A 22,945-nucleotide genomic window follows, 5' to 3' on the forward strand; every position below is an offset into this window, starting at 1 on the left:
GTCCCTCTGGCTTTGCCACGCCAGAACCCTGATATGCTTCTTTCAGTCTCCAAACCTAAACCCAATAGAGAATCTTTGGAGGGAGCTGAAACCAGTGTTGTTTTTAATGACGAAATCATTTCGTTCACGCTCCTTTGTTTAAAATGACAATAACAAAACTGACAAGATAAACATGGATCTTTTATGACGAAAACATGGCTAGTCAAAGTTTTCAGTTTTAATCATCGAGACGAGACTAAATGAAAATTAGTGGGTGGATTAGTGGGCGATCTGCTAAGCAGTATCACCTGTGCAGCTGCGTCCTGTTCGATCATGCCGCCCACCTGCAGCGCAGCGTTGCACAGGCTGCAGGAGCACAGATTGATCAAGGCAGCAGCGGCAGAGTCTGAGAAAATAATCCGGACTGGTCTAGTACTGGTCTAGTTCAACTCTGACAAACTGATCTCCCAGCTGTGCTTGTGCAGAAATGCGTCTTTGCGCGCTGAGCTGAGAGTCTGCGCTTCACGCTGCACTCTGATGGTTCGCTCTCAGCACTACGGCTCTTCCACCATCGCTACTTAAACTATGTGGCTGATCATCCTCTGCCAAGCGTAAAAAAAACCCTTTACTATAAAGATTTTACTTCTTCCAGTTCAAAAGAGGCGATACTAAACATTCTTTAATTCCTACCACAAGGAATCCCTAAATTATATCCAAAACAAACATTTCATTGCATTCTGTTTGTCTTTGGATAAAGAGCCCGATGAAAAGGTACATAGATCTTTGAATATTTCTCTCGTTTCTAACTATTTAAATATAATGTAAATTTTTTCTTGTAATGTCATTTAAACATTTTTCTCTGTTTCCTTTAAATATTTCAACATTTTAGTTTTTCATATTTCATTACATTTAGGTCTGATTGCCAATTAGGTTCTCTCTGCATTTATTTTATATCAAAACACTGAATTTAAATCAACTTTGACTTTGAATGTTTTTTGTGCTTTGCTTTTTTAGAGCAATGAATACATAGTAGATCAGGAGGTGTTTGCTTCCATTCCTTTATTGGACATTTTGTTAGCTTGTCTGCTATTTTGACCAATATGATGTGTTGAACTAGATCTGCTATTTGTACAGGTTAACTTTTTTTGCAACATAAAACTCACTAAAACCGACTAAAACTATCACATATCGTAATGACTAAAATACGACTGAGACTATTAATAGTTTTTGTCCTGAAGACGGAGACGAAATCTAAGATGGCTGTCAAAACAACAGTGGCTGAAACTCCAGGTTTCTAAGCGAAAGCCCAGAAACCTGACTGATCTAGATTAGATATGTGTGGAGGACTGGGTTTATTGTAAGAAAAGTGGACAAAAGCTAACCTGACTCCGCCAGATGGATTTGCTCCGCATATCCATCTGGAAACCTTCCGTAGAAGTAATTTTGGGAAGGGGCGAAAATACTGGTTAGCTGATTGGCCTATGTTGGTGATAGACGGGCCAAATAAACCAATCAGATCAACGAAGCATATGACGTACTAACAGAGCGACGACGAAGAGGAGCCAATTGATAGATCAAACTCTTGCCGAAACCAGTCGGGAGAAGAGCAAAAACATCTTTTCCTCTGAGAAAAGCCTCCAGAGCAGTGTTTTGCTCTTCTTTCAGTGAAGAAATACTCTGTAATTCCGATAAAACTTGCTCGATAGCCACGCTAACGCTAGTTTCATCGGCTGAAGCCGCCATGTTCTTTAGACTGAACTGTCGCGCTTCTCGTTGCGTCACACCTCAACCCGCCTCAAAGCCAACGCTGATTGGACGTTCGTTTGGTGAACGGCACCAAATTTTCTTTAACGGAGAGTCTCCAGACTGATCTGCGAGTGAAACCTTGAAAGCTCGCGAGATCAGGATGGTCTCACGAGGCTAGACAAAAGCAGCTGCCTTATTCAAATTCTCCCATTTGAAATTACATCATTTAATTTTTTTTCTCCTGATATTAAAATCTGATGATTTAAAACATAAAGATAATCTTTCAGAAATACTATAATCAACTAAAACTTTAAATTAGATATCTTTGTGCTCAAAATCATTGAGTTTTCTTTTTCCTGTTCTGTTTACTTAGTTATAAGAAGGTAAAAAAAGAAAAAAAAAAGATGTCCAGTGATTAAAAAGGACATAGATGAGCAGCAGCAGCAGGTAAAATAGGAAAAGCAACTGTAAAACAAATAGCACCCCCATTCCTTTAAGACATGTTAAAGGAGGGGGAAATAAAACATGGGCACAGTTCTAACCTACATGCTGCAGAAACTTTTAGAAATCTTCAGCTTCCCCCATATTTTTTAAGTCATTATGATTTCCTTTATGACATTAAACACGTGTCCCTCTATTTCTGAATGGTCTGGCTTTGATTAGGCTGTTAGGGACGAGGTAAATGTCTTCATGAGCTCGGAGCTTAATGAGGGTGTAGATGGAGAGGAAAAAAGGGGGACTCAGTGGAGAAGGAATGAGTCAGAATGACACCCACTGTGATTTAAGAACACCACGTCCACCCTAGAGGTTTGTTATTGCTTAGCAACAAACTAATCACCCCCTCAAATAACAATCATGAATTTATTCCCCCGACATAAACGTAACGACCCCTTTGGCAGAGCAGGGAAGGAAAACAACATGTTGAGAAAACAGGCGTGGGCTTCTTTTGGAGAAGCATTATAATAGGTTTGGTTTATGCTAACCTCTTAGCCGTCTGTTCGTCCATCACCAGCGAGATGTAGCCCTCAATCAGGGAGAAGGAGAAGAAGCGGATGTGACTGGAGTCCTCGCCGGACGCTGAGACCTCTTTAGACCTGGATAAGAAACAGAAACCCTCAGGGACTGGTTCCTCTAATGGTCACATCCAGGCCAGTGTCATCTAGTTTGATCTCAGATTACAAACCTGAATGAAAATATGATTCAGCTCAGCACAAAAAAAGCCACATGTGTAACTATTAAATGTTGGAATTTAAAGGTATAGTGGAGGATGATCTTTTTCTGGGTGGATCATCAAAATAAGCGGTCCTCCTAACTGTCAATCATTTTGGTGATATGTTGACGTTAAGGCCTTCATTCGTGCTCGACCCCATTTTCACTTACCGGTGACGAGTCTGACATGGTGGAAACATTGCAAATCATCTTTTGGAAAATAAGCTTGCATGAGCGATGCAAACAGCAAGTTTTAAAGGAAAAGTCTAGTAATATTCAGAATTAAAACTTCTAAAAGTACTCTCTCTTCTTTCTCTGGCATGGGAGCTGGCTCGGAGCTCGTCTGCCTGGGTGTGTGTTTCCTGGACGGGGCCGCCTTTTACAGTTGCTTTTTGTATCTATGCTTCTTTTTCTATGTCTGCTTCTGTCTCCTTGAACCCCAGTGGGCCTCAGCAGATGGCCGCTCACACTGAGCCTGGTTCTGCTGGAGGTTTCTTCCTGTTCAAAGGGAGTTTTTCCTCTCCACTGTCGCTACAAGCATGCTTAGTGTGAGGGATTGCTGAGGAGTCAATGAGTCGATGCAATCAGCTGGTTTTCCTTAGATAGAAAACTTGGAATCAATCTGACTGGATGATCTGGTGAACTGGAAAGTGCCTTTAGATGACATGATGTGAATTGGTGCTATAGAAATAAACTGAGTTGAAAAAATTAAATTGAATGGTGAAGATTATCTGACTGAAGCCAGAAATATTTGCAGAAAACCACAACTTGAGCATTTCTGTTCTTAATTTCAAGAACAGCAAGACATGAGTACTTTGTAGGTTTTAACCACCTAACTGAGTCAAACACCTCAATATGATCAGAGCCATTCTGGTTCTGGATTCCTTTTTAAAATGGGATTTTGTCTTTTGAAATAAAGTCTATTCTAATGTTGGAGTCCGATTTAGATTTTTATACTTATATATATATATATATATATATATACACAGTTTATATATCTTTTTTTGGTAGAAAGTAAATATTAGCTGCCTCATGCTTCAGTGCTATAGAACACATTTGAATCAGGAAATCGTTAATTCATTACAACAACAGGTTGTTTTTTTATTTTCTCCCATAAAAATATCCTGCTTTATTTCATTTAAACTCTTATTAGATATTTCTAAAAGGATTTATGCAGAAAAATATTAATTAATTTAGAAAGAAATAAAGCAAAGATTTGTTTTTTGCTGCAGGAGTTTAACTTCCTGTTCGGACTGAGCTCCAGATCTCAACCATGATGCAGAGAAATCTCTCCCTAATTCAGAAAACCAAACCTGATCAGCCTCAGACTTTATAAAACTTAAATGGAGCCTCATCCACCATCCGACGGGTTTGTCACAGAAAACAGGTTTTAAGAGAAGCATCTTACCCTCCGGAGTAGAACATGACGTCCATGAGCAGCGTGGCTACAGAGGGCAGCGTGTCTGGATCCAGGCTGGTCACACAGAACATGTTGCTGGGGCTGGACAGAGGGTGGATGATGGGGCGGGGCACTGAGAGATTACAGAAAATATGTAAAAGTAAATATCAACCTACACCCAATGAGGTCCTGCAAGCTGGACCCTAAAGCCGCTGTCACCCTGCAAAAACCACCTCAAAATGAGTAAAAATGTCTTAAATTAAGTGTATTTAGCCTTAATTTCAGCAGGTAAATAAGATGATTTGCCAATGGAATTAGTATTTTTACTCTTAAAATACCCTATCTAGATATTATGCACTTGAAATAAGACAATGCAATTGTTTTTTCTTGTTTAAAGTGTAAATTGTCTTTTTCCATTGGCAAAGTGTCTCACTTTAATCCTTAATTCAAGAAAAAATGCACTCATTTTAAGAAAAAATGACTTATTTAGATTTTATTTTTTTGCAGTGCACTAGGGGTGGGCGATATGACGATTTAAGACCGTGTTACGATCTACACCTCTAACGATCTGTCATTATTAAGAGACCGTTTTATCAGGATCCACAGAACTGCAGTGCTGCTGTATTTCTGCCACTGACCACAATTACATGCAACCGAAAAAAAACCTTCACAGCTAGAATATAATCCGAGGGTTTGACGTTCGTCCGTTAGTTTGAAAATCAGTTAAGGCAGGTTTGTAGAAACACCCACCAAGTTTTGGTTTCACGAATCCGTTGGTAACTCCCAGATTGTGTGCGGCGACCGTTTCTCCGTTGACCACCCGGAACAGCGTGAACTCGGAAGACAGAGTGTGCATGACCAGTGGCAGGTCTCGCTCTCGGACCTGAAACAGATATATTAGCAGAAGCATTCAGAGGAGATGTCGCAGAAAGCTTTTGTTGTTGTTTTTCCTCGAAACATTTAAAGTTTCTTTGTTGTTTTTGTTTTGTTTTGCAGGAAATGAAGCAGAAGAATTTTATTAGCGTGAAGCTAATTTAGGGACAGGATTTCCCTGAGATGCACAGATATGGAAATTTGGGCCAATACCGAATACGGACTAATGGCCTGGACTTACAGATTATTTTTATTATATTTTTATTATTATATATTATACATGTATGTTTCGCTATCCTTTTTAAACTGTGAAAAGATCAATATTTTTGTAATATAATTAAGCATTTACCCATCAGTTTCCTGTCAGTGAATAAAAACAAATCCTGCTGATACGCCGAGTTAATTTGTAAGCTTCATCAAATGACATGTATAGTTTCAACCAGCATGCAGCCTGTCACACACAGTATAAAAACCTTTCATAAAACTATTTTGCATTTAAAATAATAGAATAATGAGGCATCAAGTTCAAATTTTTGTTTCCTTCCAAAAATTGGAGATGACAATCCATTATCTCGCAGTTTGGGATTTAATTTACTGATAAATGCAACACAAAGAAATTTAACAGCTAATGCAGATTTCTATTTATTTTGTTTTCCACAAAAAAATGGGATAAAAATGTAAAATAAAACATTATGAGACAATGAAGCGTCAATGAGGCGACCAGTGCAGAAAATGTTTGCTTCTTTCAGTGTAAAACAGCCCATGTGGAGACAGGAAGCAGGTCTGAGTTTGGTGCCGCTTCCAAGAAGCTGAGCTGCTGATCCTCTTTATGTAACAGATTATGAACATGCACAGAGCCTTTATTTTATCCTGTATAAAAAAAAAAATTAAAAAAAAAAAAGGAGCAGGTCACCAGACCTTGTTTTTCCACAAGAGTGAAGCAGTAAGACTCCATCTGGCCTAAGAGGCCTGGATTTCCTTCTAATTTAAAAATCAGACAGTCAGCTGGAACCAGAACATTACATCCACTGTTATTGCCTTTTTCATGTCAGGCTCTATGCTTATAAACAACTGTGCTGCCAGTGGTTGCATAACAGACAAATAATGCATCAGTTACAGCAGGCTACAAAGCCGATCAGCTGTGAGCTCTGGGCCGGCATGTGTGATGCGACACCGACCTGTTGTGTTATACCCAAGATGGATGGTTAGATAAAAACAATTTCTGCTAAATCTTAGCTTAACCACATGCAAACTGATTACTTAGAGCTGGGTTAGCATTACAGCAGGTTTCATAGATGATTAAACCTCACCTGCTATAAAGACGCTTATCAAAGCAGAACATCATTAAAACTTGATTTGTCAGGAATTCAGTTCCTCGTTGTTAGGGAGCTTTTCTTTACTGCATTTTTATCTGCTGCTAAACTTTCTGTATATATGCACGGTAGCATTACTCTAAACAACCATCTTCTTTATCCTACCTAGTGAAGGAGCGTCTGCAGGGCAAATGTGAAACGCTTCACATGTTCTTCAGGTTTTTTTTATGTTATTTTTCCAAATTGTTTCAGGTCAGTACCTGAATCATTTTTTTAGTAATGTTTATTTGCAGAGTCTTTAACATGAACCAATCACGCTCCTTAATTTAGGAACTATTATAGTATTTTATGATAAAGCATTTCTTTGTTTAAAGTAGAATGGGAGGCAGATCTTTTAGTTCTCAGGCTCCTCTCCTGTGGAACCAACTACCAGTTTTAGTCCGTGAGGCAGACACCCTGTCTACTTTTAAGGCTAGGCTTAAAACTTTCCTTTTTGATAAAGCTTCTAGTTAGAGTGGCTCAGGTTATCCTGATCTATCTCTATAGTTCTGCTGCTATAGGCTTAGACTGCTGGAGGACATAGGGACCCCTTTTTCATCATTCTGCTTCATTCTATCTCTATTCTCCCACTCTGCAGAATCTGTTAGTTCAATCTCTAACGTTCTGCTCTCTCTGCTTTTTCTCATAGTAGCTTCATCTGGTCTGTTCCTGTTTGGCTGTGACTCCATCCTGGAGAGAAATATCAGCTGTGCTGCTGCCATCAACACCTTTGTTTCTGGATGTTGGAGATCAGCCTGTTTTTCAGTGTAGTCCTGTTTCTCTGGCTGTGACTAACTGGAACAAATTATTTCTGCAACCATTGTGGCTATTACTTTCATTAAAGCAGGAGCACCAACATTTTTATCCACATGTGTATTTTCTGTGTTTAAAAAACAAAAAACAAAAAAACAAGGCCTTCATTTGACAGTGGACACTAGATTAGCAAATTCATCTATGTGCAAAAAAAAGACAATATATGAGGACTTCCAAGTAAGTGCTGGACCATCGTGATGTGCTCATTCAATATATTTGAAACAGTGTTTGGTATTTCAACAGATGCCCACATCTGAAACAGACGACTTTGATGAAGATATGTTAAGGAAAAGTCCGGTATTCAAAATTCAAACTTCTTAAATTATTACATCCTCTTCAATAAATGATAAGTGTTTTTATTTAAGACAAATTTTCATGTGAATGTGCTTTACTGGAGGCATCCATGTTTGTCAAAGAACACTACTGCCACCTACTGGTTAGTGACGTCACGGTGCGGTATGGGCTGTTGATCAAGTCCCAGTGCTGTATCTGGTGTTTGTCACAACGCGCTATTATCCAAGTCATCTAGAAAACATTCTTCTTCCAAATGTTGGCTACATATTACGGGTTTTTTCTCTGGCCAGAAGTTCGATGGCAAATCCTCCCTCTTCAAGTTGGCGATCCAACGACCAACCCGTCCGTGGAGGATCAGGAATCAGAAAGGTGGAATAACTCTTTTTTTCCACTTTTACCCGATGTATTCCAGCATCCAGCTGCCATGCACGTGGGCATTGTCAGTTTCACTATAGCTCTGGTGAATTTCAATGGTGAAGTCCTCTGGAAATCTTCAATAATTGTTGTTGATTGCAGATGTGTCTAGTAGTTCCCATTGATTTTGCTTGTAAAGCGGGGAGAATGGCGCTAGGCTTACCGCACCGTGACGTCACTGATGGAAGATGGCAGGAGGGAGGGGTTACTATATTTGGGCAAAAATGGCCGCTCCTTGACTTATTTTTTTACTGATTAACGGTAAATTCACCACGAACGTATTAGTTTTAGGTATAAATAATGATCCACTGATTATTCCTGCTGACCGGACTTTTCCTTTAAAGGCCACAGTGAATTGAAAGCAGCGTTACTTTACCAGTCAAGAGGAGAACAAAAGGCTTAAAATCCTTCATCTCAATCCAATCCTGTCCATTCCTGCACCGTTCTAGCCTCTACGGTACAATGTAAACACCTTGGATGGTTGACCCGAGCTTATTGACATACAGTACCTCTCTGATGAAACTTATGGATTCTACCTTCTTTCCACAACCCTGAAACTTTTCCTCAACTTACTTATTTTATCAATTATTAAGCAAACACTGGCTGCCATGTTCAGAGTGAAACAGCTCCTTCAGAAACCACAGGACCAGACCTACAGGGATTCTGACTTCGTGAAGAAAATCTCTTAAAGCAGAGGCCCTGCAAAATCATTCAGAAGGCCCCTAAGTGGGTCCGGAAACTTACCAGGATGAAGTCAGTCTGATACGTTGACAGCATGAAAACAGAGATGTTGTGGTCGGCTAGTGGAGCGATGACTGATTTAGCGATTTTGGTGACTCCGATGGGTTGTGAGCTGGAAGCGCTACCGCCGCCTGACACCACATTGAGGGCCAGCCATGTGGCATCAGCAACACTGATGAGATTTGACTGCGGCAGCTCTGAGGAAAAAGGACAGACAGCAGAGATGTTCACTGTTTCAAAGAGAATCCAATGACTGGCAGAAGCTTATTAAATAAAATTAGATTCCTGGTTTCCAAATTTACTAAATACTGCATTTTTATGTCCTCTGCAGATCCAGTTGAAGTCAGAAGTTTGCGTTCAGTTGGGATTAGCTTTCCTTCAGAAATGTGGGTTTTATATAAAACCCATTTTCATATAAAAAAACATTTACGTTTTCAGAAATGAGTTCTATAAGTTGTAGAAATCTAAGCAATCTCCAGTCCAAGCCCAGTTGTTCAACACTGGGTAGGTGCCGGTAGGTACCAGAACTGCTCGGGGCCCCGCCCCTTCTTATGACGTCCACATATGGCAACTCTACTCGTACATATAGGCCGTTTCTCAATATGCGTTCTTGAGCGTTCTCGTGTGCTCGTGTACTCGTGACACGTCATCAGCCTCAGCCCGAGTACCGTTCCAATTCTCAAGAACGCCAGATCGAGAACGCATCAAATCCCCGGATGTTGTTCTCGCCCCGCCCTCTTTATCGAGCATGCATCAGAGCAGACTTGTGCGTTCTTTGTTCACCAGAAACAGAATTTTTTCAGCTTTGTTATGAATCAGGTTAAACTTCATCGGTCAATAGACACGCTAATGCTACAGATGCTACCGACTCGGCACTGATGCTGCGTGATGTTATCGTTGTCTGGGCAACCACAATGTTCTACATCATGTGGCAACCTTCAGCCAATCATGTAGGGCAACATCACTGGTATGAAGCAGGACCCGAGCAGATGTGGTACCAACAGCGGCGCCCGTAAACAACGCCACGCAGCTTTAGTTTATGTTTTCTGTCTTTGGGACGAAACAGTTCGAGCTTTCAGGGGTGAAATTTATTGCTTTGTCATGTTTCGATAAAATTCATTCGAGTTTTTTAGCAAATATTTTTGTATGTCTCCAATTTCTCCTCTCTGTTGTTTTGCTGCATTTTTCTGGCCGACATAAATGCCCAGTTAGGATAACCACACGCTTCAAGGGATTTCCTGACATGTTTGTGATCTTCTTGTTTCTCCTCTGCAACTGAAGGAATATTGTCAGCCTGGTAACTCAGAGTTCTGATAACAGAAAGCTTGTGTTCCAGAGCAAAACACAAATATAGGGCTGAATCTGTATGTTTCCAGTAGGCATTAAGATTTCCAGATCACAGACCATGGAGGACAGAAAAGGCAACATTTTATTTTTGGCATCCCCTCCTGTGAATTTGACGTTTCTGTCCAGTTGATGAGGTTTGCGAATGTCTCGCCTTCCTGGGTTTGGATATTGACCTAAATGTCATCCAGATATCTGAACCAGTGAGTCGGTTTTGTTCCTTTGCAGTATTTGTCTGAGTGCTCTGATCTCCACAATGTCTAACCTGAATGCTGCCAGTATTTTTGGCTTTTAGAACTCAAGTTTTTTTATTTCATTTTTGCTCAAGGTGTTTATTTGCCACTGAGAAGGCAACACATAAAACAGAGGAGGAGAGTTTAGTGTCGGAGGTCGTGGATGAGTCTCCTCCGTCATCCATTTTTTATTTAGAGGAGGAAAGCGGGGACGAAGATGTTGTGGAAGAGGACGCCAGGGCGGCAGAAGCTTGGTTTGGTGTAGAAGGCTTCCAGCCGTACATGTTTTAAGTCAGAATGATTTGACATTTAAATATGACTTCCCTACGAATTTATAAAAAGGACAAAACAAGCTGGTTTTCTGGTATTTGAGCAGCTGATTACCAGTTTGGGGGGAAGTTGCCATATTCTGATTAGTTAGCTAACTGATTAGGCCAGCCCTAATGCCTTTATTCATCTTCTGCATGATAGAAGATCTCATATTACTACAAGTTGGGGGAAGTTTCAGAATAACAGCAGATGTCTTCCAGAAATCAAGTAGATAATCATTAAAGCGGCTTAGAATCTAACGCCTCCTTCATAGTTCCACCCAGGACCAACAGGCCTCATTCTCTCCATGTTGGGGTCAGAAACGTGCGTCCCGTTTACCTGATGTCATCTGACACTGCTTGCTTGTGTTTCAACCCCTTTTCTTAGTCCAACAAAACACACAGGCAGACTCTGAGGCACCGATCAGTGTAAAATACCTGCAGCAGTTATGCAACACACAGCATGTGGTCTCCAGAGTAACCACGGAGGGTCACGGTGGAAAAGGCAGTGTAATGACATGGATTCATTCACTCAGCCAACCACAAAGAACGGCAAGCGGCCGATTGGCCTCCCATCTATAACCACAAAGTGTGCTCAAACAGTGGCAGCTGAAGCCGCGGCGGGGCTGGGTGCAATCAGAGAAAACACGATGTGATCCTTCCCCGCAGCCCAATCTGTGGTTGCCACAGCGATCCACGGCGAGGGGCTCACCTTTAAACCCTTCCTCGTCCACAATGATTGTGTAGTCCTCTGGAGTCTCTGTCAAACTGAAGAACTTGCATCTGGAGGACGGGAACAGAAAAGACAGAAAAGACAAAACCGTAAATATTGGATAAAAGGAACTTTAGAAAATCCTCCTCCTTTAGATATTTGTAAAAATTATATAGAACTATTCAGCAAAAAAATATACAAAATTAATAATTTTAAGCAGGTTTGAAAAAACGAACAGTTCTGCATCCAATATGGACCCCCCCAGCAGTATGAAGCGGCGGGGGGGTTGGGGGGAGCTGTTAGAAGAATGTCAGCGATCCAGAAACACTGAGAAATATTACGGTAAAATGATTCAGATTTTATCCTGTATTTTGGTTTATTCATCGACAGTGAGGTTTCTACTTCTTTAAACTTCTATGTTCTCCAACAAACTACTGATAAAACTTACCTGATGATTGGATAACTGGACTTTAGCCTCATTGACAGTTTTTCCTTTTTCTAAATGATATATTTAACCAGTGAGTAGTTTATTGTCAGATCATAAACAGCTGTGATAAAATAAATACGATTCAACTATTCCTGTCAGAAGTTATATCTCTGCTAAAACTGTTTTGGTGACATTTTAACATTTCAGCTATTTGGGATTTATTAAATGACAACAAAGCTGAAGAGTAAATAGAAACAGACTGTGTCTGAGCGTCCGTCCAACCCTTTAATCACTATATAGAGCGGGGACTTTATAGTGAACTTAATAGTGAAGTCAGTTAACCGATCGACCGGACAGATGATCACTACATTTCTCTCCCCGTTGCTCACGTGACTCTGGCTTTCAGCTTGGCGCTTGCACCATCTTTGTTCTTTCTCACCCTTAAACTAAATCCCATGATGCTTTGTGAGGAGAGCTCTGGCAAAGGATTCTGGGATATATATGCTCGTCTAGTGACCATGGCCGTTTCTAAATTGACAAGAACGCGAGTACGGACTCGTTTCCTCGACAGGTATGTTCTTGAGAACAACACAAGAAAGTGTCGACTTAAGGAGAACTGGAGCACCCAGCATAAATCTGGGTCAATAGGGGGTTTTCAGTGACATCACTGGCCAGCTTCCGGTCCGCCATCTTGGGTGGCATATTATCGTATATCATATATATCATGTCGCGAATGGATAAGTACGCCAGCACGCTAGAGCCACCAGATCATGGAACATATCTGAGGAAATGTTCCGTGATCGACCATATGGACCCCTATGCCCTCCATGGTGCCTTGTTTAGCACTAATCCAGATGATTGGCCAAATGTAGAGCATGGCGACATAGTTCATTACCTGGTGTTCAGTGAAAACCCTCTGCACACTCTTGAGGAAATGAGAGCGTACAAGGGTCTAGAGGCTAACAACCAGTTCACATCTGGTTGGGTACGAGATGTCGAAGTGATGTACATGAAGGAAATCGCCATCATACGTGGACGGGTGAGTTTTAATAAGATGGTAAAAATGTAAACAATCCGACGCAGGGCTCGCTATTCTAGGTGGCTAACCCCGGACGGTGCGCGAACAGTTCCAAAGCTACAAGTCCTTGGAGTCTCATGTGCAGTTTACGAATGGATGGGTTCAGGAGCTGCAGCTCATAAAGCCAGCAAACAGTGCTAACCGTTAGTGCTAACAACCACTCAGGCATGTAATGTACTTTTAACTAGCTGCTATGTGTTTCAAAGGTTTGGTTAGTAACGTTAACTGCCAAACCTCCCTAAACTACGGTGGCTGAGAAGTGCAAAACACATTTACAATTCAAAAACACATTATCAAATAAAAAACAAAATAACATTTGAAGAAACAAAATTATATTTTGTGAAACAAATGTATTTTTGAAAAAAAAGTTTAAATTTTTAAAAACAAATTTACATTTTAGCAAACAAATTTACATTAACAAATAAACAAAATAACATTTGAAGAAACAAAATTATATTTTATGAAACAAATGTATTTTTGAAAAAAAAAAGTTTAAATTTTTAAAAACATATTTACAATTCAAAAACACATTAACAAATAAAAAACAAAATAACATTTGAAGAAACAATTATATTTTATGAAACAATTTATTTTTGAAAAAAAAAGTTTAAATTTTTAAAAACACATTTACATTTAAGGAAACAAATTCACATTTTAAATAAGTTAGATTTTAGGTGAGAGAAAGTTTCATTTTAGAGAAAAAAAATACATTATAGGGAAACAAATTTACATCTAAAAAAAATTGACCGTTCAGAAACACTTGTACAAGTGCAAAGACAAAACTGCAAGTGGCAAAACACATTTACATAGCCAAAAACAAATTAACAAAAGACGGCTACACGGAAAGGGAATGTCCCAGTGGCCGGATGTGACGTCACGATTACCCTGACTTGTAGTACAAACAGCTCAATCTGTAGTCCTCCTGCTTCACGTGAAAAGTCAGCGGCGATTTTAGATGGAAAGAATTGCACTGAAGCTGTTTTTCTTAAGTTTACGCTAACCGAACAATGTTTTCAGCCAATTTACACCATTTTGTTCTTCGTGCGGACGGTCTCTGGAACTTTTACGGGACACGGTACAAGGTGGCAGGACCAAGCAGCAGGGCCGGGCTCAATTCGTGACAGTGGCTGCGGCAGAGCCGGCCATCGGAGTGGCCGTTGTTGCCCGCTGCCGGCAGAGCCTGCCATCGGAGTGGCCGTTGTTGGCCGCTGCCGGCAGAGCCTGCCATCGGAGAGGCCGATGGTGGCCGCTGCCGGCAGAGGCCACTTATTCGCAGATAAAGTACTCCGTTCCATCAAGTAAATGTGACATTATAAAAGTTTTAATGCAGTTTATTAAGCGATAACATCACAATATATAGCATATATATATACATATATATATAGCATATATATATACATATATATATAGCATATATATATACATATATATATAGCATATATATATACATATATATATAGCATATATATATACATATATATATAGCATATATATATACATATATATATAGCATATATATATACATATATATATAGCATATATATATACATATATATATAGCATATATATATACATATATAGCATATATATATACATATATAGCATATATATATACATATATAGCATATATATATACATATATAGCATATATATATACATATATATATAGCATATATATATACATATAGCATATATATATACATATATATATATAGCATATATATATACATATATATATAGCATATATATATAGCATATATATATATAGCATATATATATAGCATATATATATACCATATATATATAGCATATATATTCAATTCAATTCAATTCAGTTTATTTATATAGCGCCAAATTCACAACACATGTCATCTCAAGGCACTTTACAGTTCAACCAGATCATCCAGTCAAATTGATACAAAGTTTTCTATCTAAGGAAAACCAGTTGATTGCATTGACTCATTGACTCAAATACAATCCCCCACACTAAGCATGCTTGTAGCGACAGTGGAGAGGAAAAACTCCCTTTTAACAGGAAGAAACCTCCAGCAGAACCAGGCTCAGTGTGAGCGGCCATCTGCCGAGGCCGACTGGGGTTCAAGGAGACAGAAGCAGAGATACAAAAAGCAGCTGTAAAAGGCGGCCCCGTCCAGGAAACACACAGCCAGGCAGACGAGCTCCAAGGCAGCTCCCATGCCAGAGGACGAAGAGAGCACATCCACTCAGTCACGGTCAGAGAAACAGGACCACACTGGAAAACAGGCCGATCTCCAACATCTATTAACAAGGGTGTTGATAGAAGCAGCACAGCTGATGTTTTTTTCCAGGATGACGTCACAGCCAAACAGGAACAGACGAGGCAAAGCTACTCTGAGAAAAAGCAGAGAGAGCAGAAGGTTAGAGATTGAACTAACAGATTCTGCAGAATAGGAGAACAGAGAGAGAATGAAGCAGAATGATGAAATGGGGGTCCCTATGTCCTCCAAAAGTCTAAGCCTATAGCAGCATAACTATAGAGATAGCTCAGGATAACCTGAGCCACCCTAACTATAAGCTTTATCAAAAATGAAAGTTTTAAGCCTAGCCTTAAAAGTAGACAGGGTGTCTGCCTCACGGACTAAAACTGTTAGTTGGTTCCACAGGAGAGGAGCCTGATAACTAAAAGATCTGCCTCCCATTCTACTTTTAGAAATTCTAGGAACCACTAGTAAACCTGCAGATTGAGAGCGAAGTGCTCTGTTAGGAACATAAGGAACAATCAGATCTCTGATATAAGATGGAGCTTGGCCATTTAAGGCTTTATATGTGAGAAGGAGGATTTTAAATTCTATTCTTGATTTAACAGGAAGCCAATGAAGAGAAGCCAGGATAGGCGAGATATGATCTCTCTTTTTAATTTTCATTAGAACTCTGGCTGCAGCATTTTGGATCAGCTGAAGGCTTTTAACTACAGTTTGTGGACTTCCTGATAGTAAAGAATTACAATAGTCCAGCCTTGAAGTAACAAATGCATGGACTAGTTTCTCAGCATCACCCCTGGACAGGATATTTCTAATTTTTGCAATGTTCCTCAGATGAAAGAAGGAAATTCTAGAAACCTCTTTGATATGGGATTTAAATGACAGGTCCTGATCAAAAATAACACCAAGATTTTTTACTTTATTATCTGAAATCAGTTTAATCCCATCCAAATGAAGTGACTGGCTAATCAGTTTCTTTTTCAGAGACTCTGGTCCAAAGACTATAACTTCTGTTTTGTCTGCATTCAGAAGCAGAAAATTAAGAGTCATCCAGGTTTTTATGTCTTCAAGACATGCCTGTAATCTATGTAATGGGTTAGCTTCATCTGGATTTATAGACAGATATAGCTGGGTATCATCAGCATAACAGTGGAAATTAATCCCATGCTGTCTAATAATTCTACCAATTGGGAGCATGTATAAAGTAAAGAGAATTGGTCCTAGCACTGATCCCTGTGGTACTCCACAGGTAACCTTTGAGCGTGTTGAAGATCTATCATTAACATGAACAAACTGAATTCGATCAGATAGATAAGATTTAAACCAGTCTAGTGCTGTTCCTTTAATTCCAACAAAATATTCAAGTCTTTCTAAAAGAATATTATGGTCAACTGTATCAAATGCAGCACTAAGATCCAACAGGACGAGCAGAGATACAAGTCCATTATCTGAGGCCATGAGAATATCATTAGTGACTTTCACCAGAGCTGTTTCAGTGCTATGATGAGCTCTAAAGCCAGACTGAAACTCTTCAAAAAGTTCATTATGGTGGAAGTGATCGCAAACTTGTTTGGCAACTACTTTCTCAAGAATTTTGGATAAGAAAGGAAGATTGGATATAGGTCTATAATTGACCAAGTCATCTGGGTCAAGAGACGGTTTCTTAAGCAGAGGTTTAATTACAGCAATCTTAAAAGCTTTAGGTACATATCCCTGTAACAGAGATAGATTAATCACATCTAAAATGGAGGAGGAGATCAAAGGGAATACCTCCTTAAATAACCTGGTTGGAACTGGATCTAACATACAAGTTGAAGGCTTAGATGAAGACAATAATTTTGCTAATTCAGAGAGTTCAACTGGATCAAAGCAGTCTAAACCCGGTTCAGATTCCATGACTACCTCAGGTACAATCGCGGATAGAGGAGTGCTTATGATCTTATTTTTAATAAGATCAATCTTATTTATAAAGAATCCCATAAAATCATTGCTGCTAAGAGCAGGTGGAATGGACGGTTCAACAGAGCTATGGCTCTGGGTGAGTTTGGCAACTGTATTAAAAAGAAATCTAGGATTATTCTTATTCTCCTCTATTAATGAGGAGAAGTATGCTGCTCTTGCTTTACAAAGGGTCCTCTTATACAACAGTAAACCATTTTTCCAGACTAGGAAGGACTCTCGCAGGCCTGTGGAGCGATATTTTCTCTCCAGTTTCCTAGCATTTTGCTTCAAAGTACGCAGCTCTGCATTAAACCAAGGAGCAAGCTTTCTATTTTTAACGGTTTTCATTTTCAAAGGAGCTGCGTTGTCTAAGGCAATACGCAGAGAACTAGCAACCCCCTCAACAAAATCATCAACCTGTGAAGGGGAATAAGCTAAGCTTTTGCACTCTGCAGCACTGCTCAGTGACACAGAGCAGAGAGAAAGTGAAGCAGATTCTTTAAAATTTATAACTGCACTATCTGATAAAGATCTACTAAAATTGAACCTTCTTTTGGGGGAGGAGAACTCTGTTAAAGTAATCCTGAAGGTTATTAGAAAGTGGTCAGAGAGGACAGGGTTGTGAGGAAATACTGTTATTTCTTCACATTCTATGCCGTATGTCAGCACAAGATCCAAAGTATGAAGATGAGAATGCGTGGGACTATTCACATTTTGAACAAAGCCAATAGTGTCTAAGATAGCATTAAAGGCTGCTCTTAAGCTATCGCCTTCAATGTCAGCATGGATGTTAAAATCTCCCACTATGATGACCCTGTCAGTATTTAATACCAAATCAGAAAGGAACTCTGAAAACTCATCTAAAAATTCAGAGTAAGGACCTGGTGGACGATACAAAGTTACAAAAAGAAGAGGTTTTCTTGCCTTGAAATTTGGATCAGGGAAATTAAGGGTTAAATGTTCAAAAGAGTTGTAGGAATTAATTGTTTTGGGAGTAATCAGTAAGTCAGACTCGAAGATTGTTGCTACTCCTCCTCCTCGCCCAGAACTTCTGGGGATGTGAAAATTTAAATAGCTTGAAGGAGTTGCCTCATTTATGCTCACATAATCCTCTTGCTGCAGCCAGGTTTCTGTAAGGCAAAACAAGTCAATGTGATTATCACAAATCAAGTCATTAACTAGTAGACTTTTAGAGGAAAGCGATCTTATGTTAAACAGACCGCATTTAATTGTTTTAACTTTTTCCCCAATTGGAGTTATTTTGATTTTAATTAGATTATCATGATTTACTCTTTTGGGAATCTTTGCTAATTTATTAGATTTTGGTCGTGGGCAAGACACTGTCTGGATGGAGTAAAGAGTGGGTAACAGTAGAGAAGCTGCAGAGATGTGTGTTAAACTACAACTCTGCTTCCTGGTCTGCACCCTGGGTGGTCAGGGTTTTGGAGGACTAATAAATGTGGCCAGATTCCTAGAAAGAAGAGCTCCACCATCCAAAGTGGGATGGATGCCGTCTCTCCGAATCAGACCAGGCTTTCCCCAAAAGGATTGCCAATTATTAATGTAGCCCACGTTGTTTTCAGGGCACCACCTAGACAACCAGCGATTGAATGACGACATGCGGCTAAACATGTCATCACTGGTCAGATCAGGGAGGGGACCAGAGAAAATTACGGAGTCCGACATTTTTTTGGCAAACTTACACACCGAAGCAACACTAATTTTAGTGACCTCCGATCGGCGTAACCGGGTGTCATTACCACCAGCGTGAATAACAATCTTACTGTATTTAACCTTATCCTTAGCCAGTAGTTTCAGGTAGGATTTGATGTCGCCCGTTCTGGCCCCCGGCAAACATTTGACTATGGTCCCTGGTGTCTCTAATGCCACGTTTCTGACTATGGAGCTGCCAATCACCAGAGTGGGCTTCTCAGTGGGTGTGTCACTGAGTGGGGAAAACCGGTTAGAAACGTGAACGGGTTGGTGGTGACCAGTGGGCAGAGATCCACGACTACGCTTTCTGCGTACAGTTACCCAATCGCCTGGCTGCTCAGGCACTTTTGGAGGACAGCTACGTGGGGGGCCTACTTCAACAGCCTGAAGCCTGGATTCTAACTCTGACACCCTCGCCTCCAAAGCTACAAAAATACTACACTTATTACACATCCCATTATCACTAAAGGAGGCAGAGGAATAACTGAACATCTGACACAGAGAGCAGGAGAGAGGAGAGGAAGAAGGAAGAGTTGGAAAAGAGTCAAGGGAGGGAGAGAGAGAAGCCATAGCAATGCTAAGCTAGCGCTAGCCTAGGCTAGCTACTTCTTGCTATCAGAAATAAAACCGTGTGAAACTGACAAGTGCTCAGTAGAAAAGTGCAGCAGAAGGTGCTATGTTTTAAAGTAGTCAGTTAGAGTTACTTAGATACAGAGATATCACAGAGAAAATAACTTAACTTCAGATGGAGATCCTCTGAACAGCTGCACACTCAGTTGCACACTCAGTTAATCCAAACAGGACATATATATATATACATGCTATATATATATGCTATATATATATACATATATATATAGCATATATATATACATATATATATAGCATATATATATACATATATATATAGCATATATATATACATATATATATAGCATATATATATAGCATATATATATAGCATATATATATACATATATATAGCATATATATAACATATATATATAGCATATATATATAGATATATATATAGCATATATATATACATATATATATAGCATATATATATACATATATATATAGCATATATATATACATATATATATAGCATATATATATACATATATATATAGCATATATATATACATATATATATATACATATATATATAGCATATATATATACATATATATATAGCATATATATATAGCATATATATATACATATATATAGCATATATATAGCATATATATATAGCATATATATATAGATATATATATAGCATATATATATACATATATATATAGCATATATATATACACATATATATATAGCATATATATATACATATATATATAGCATATATATATACATATATATATAGCATATATATATACATATATATATAGCATATATATATAGCATATATATATAGCATATATATATAGCATATATATATAGCATATATATACATATAGCATATATATATAGCATATATATATAGCATATATATACATACATATACAATATAGCTAGATATATATGCTAGATATGCTAGATAGATAGATAGATAGATAGATAGATAGATAGATAGATAGATAGATAGATAGATAGATAGATAGATAGATAGATAGATAGATAGATAGATAGATAGATAGACTTTATTCCGGACTCATGGTCCAATAAATACATACATAAAAATAAAATAAAAATAGTTAATGATAAAAACACAATACAAGTACCATTATCGATTAAATAGGATCTTTAAGAAGACAGGAATACCAGTGTCTCCACAGCTTAGACTGATATCGGATTGCACTACGTGTGGTATCAGTGAGTGACAAAATAATATCGTTTTCAGATGCATTTAACCTACAAATAAACGTATACATTAACTTTCGTAGAACAGCTTGTAGGGTATTAACTCTTGCTGTGACAAACATCTCACTTGCACTGGACCATCTTGGACGTTTCAAAAGTAACCGCATAGCATCATTATAGGCCACCTGCAGCCTTTGCAGGTTGACTTTTCTATAGGTAGTCCACAGGTGAGCAGTGTACAGAGAGGTACAATATGCATTAAACAGTTCCACTTTGACTTTATCAGTACATGAACCGAATTTACGTGCAAGGGTATTAGCTTGAGCATACAACAATCTACGCTGTCTGCAAATATCTTCATCGTCTGACAGATTTTCTGTGATGATGTGCCCAAGATACTTGGTTTTATTTGTTACGCCCAGCACAGTATTTGACAGCAAAAAATCTGGAAACTCAGTAGATTTATCTTCCTTACTCCTACAGATCATGATCACACTTTTAGATGGATTGTACTTTATGTCGTGTTCCAGACCATACTCAGAGCAGATGTTTAGTAGTTGCTGTAACCCAGCAGTACTAGGGCTAAATATTACTAAATCATCTGCATACATCAGGTGATTAAGTACCGAGTCACCAGCCACACAACCAGTGTGACAAGCTCTCAACTTGTGTGACAGTTCATCCAGATACAAGTTAAAGAGAACTGGGGACAAAATCCCGCCCTGCCTCACCCCATTACTAACTTTGAATGGAGCAGAGACACATTCCCCCCATTTAATCTGCAGTGTTTGCTGAGTATACCAGTACTTCAAAATACGAACAATATACTCTGGTACTCCTTTTTGTGTCAGTTTTGTGAATAGTTTTCTGTGGTTTACCCTATCAAATGCTTTTGATGCATCCAGGAAACACATAAACACTGAAGAGTTCTGCTTATTATATTCATAAGTAATCTCTTTTAGAGCATATATACACATATCTGTGCCCAGCCTAGCCTTAAAACCAAACTGGTTATCTGTAGACTTGACAACCTCTAAAATCCTGTCCAGCAGGATTGATTCAATAATTTTTGAAACTATGCTGGCCAGCGCTATCGGACGGTAATTATCAGAATTGCCAATGTTTCCAGTTTTGTCTTTAATGACGGGTACTAACAGGACACTTAAAATAGAGTCAGGTAAAAGCCCATGAATAAAAAACGATGTGAAACAAATGGAAAGTAGAGGAGCTAGCCTTGCATTTGCATACTTTAAATGTTCAGCTGAGACTCCATCCAGCCCAGTGGCTTTATTGTTAGATAATTTGGAAATAGCTTTATGAACCTCATAAGGCAGGATTTCATCTATATGGTCAACATTGTTTGCAGTGCATGGTTCACTATGGATGCAATTAAATAATCTGCTGTAATGTTGGCGCCACAGCTCCACAATGTTAGCAGTGCCTGATATGCCATCAACCGAACATGGGAGGGATGTTTTGTAGGATGTCATACCTCTAACTTCTTTCCAGAAGCCTTGGGTATTGTTACAGAAGAGTTTTCTGGCCATTGAGTCAGACCTCATTGCTCTTTCATTTTTACCAATATAACGCACAGCATACTTATATTGGGCATTGGTATACTTTTTATGTTCAAAGACAGGCCCTGATCTTGGTCTACCTGCCTCAATCCATTCCTTAGAAGCCTCTCTAGCTCTATTAAAAAATTCAACCACATGGGTATTCCAACCTGGCCTGATCTTATTTTTCTTTTTTATTTGTTTATGAAAGTGTTTAGTTGATGCAATCAAAACATTAACTATTTCATTATACACAGAACAAATGGATCTTATGTGCTCAGGATTTTTACAATTAGCATCTCTACAGCTAACTGCTTCTCTGGGCAAGTAGATATTCCTGAGTGAGTTATCTGTGCACATCGAATAAGATAGCAGATCCTCCTTTGACAGTGAGCTCCAGTCTAAGTGTAATTTGTTGCTTTCAGAGTACTTTTCTGTCATTGGTAACCACTGTAAATTTATCTGCATCCCAAATGGAATATGATCGGCAGTAGAGAATTCATACAGGATTTTCATGTCGGTCAATGAGGCATGTGCATCTGCTGTGGTTACACAGTGATCCAACCATGAGGTTGTATGCCATGCCTCACTAATATATGTAAAACTATCTGTAGGCAGCAGAACTTTCGTTGAGAGAATTAACCCACTATCCTCACAAAACTGCTTTAAATGAGTACCAAAGATAGATTTACTGTCAGTGATATCAGAGTTCATGTCACCAATAACAAACACATTAAAAAATTTGTTATCTT

General features: G+C 38.9%; 1 protein-coding gene across 1 annotated transcript in view; it reads right to left on the reverse strand.

The window, feature by feature from the left end:
• castor2 (cytosolic arginine sensor for mTORC1 subunit 2) overlaps positions 1 to 22,945 on the reverse strand; it is a 46,847-nt gene that overhangs the window by 4,992 nt on the left and 18,910 nt on the right. Inside the window, exons 2-6 of the mRNA XM_038290768.1 lie at positions 11,418 to 11,488; positions 8,824 to 9,017; positions 5,084 to 5,216; positions 4,343 to 4,466; positions 2,709 to 2,819 (exon numbers count right to left, since the gene is read on the reverse strand). Coding sequence (XP_038146696.1) covers positions 2,709 to 2,819; positions 4,343 to 4,466; positions 5,084 to 5,216; positions 8,824 to 9,017; positions 11,418 to 11,488 — 633 coding nt within the window. The remainder of the gene's footprint in view (positions 1 to 2,708; positions 2,820 to 4,342; positions 4,467 to 5,083; positions 5,217 to 8,823; positions 9,018 to 11,417; positions 11,489 to 22,945) is intronic.

This window comes from Cyprinodon tularosa, unplaced genomic scaffold, assembly GCF_016077235.1.
Source record: "Cyprinodon tularosa strain WSP-4 unplaced genomic scaffold, ASM1607723v1 ctg288, whole genome shotgun sequence".
Classification (NCBI taxonomy): Eukaryota; Metazoa; Chordata; class Actinopteri; order Cyprinodontiformes; family Cyprinodontidae; genus Cyprinodon; species Cyprinodon tularosa.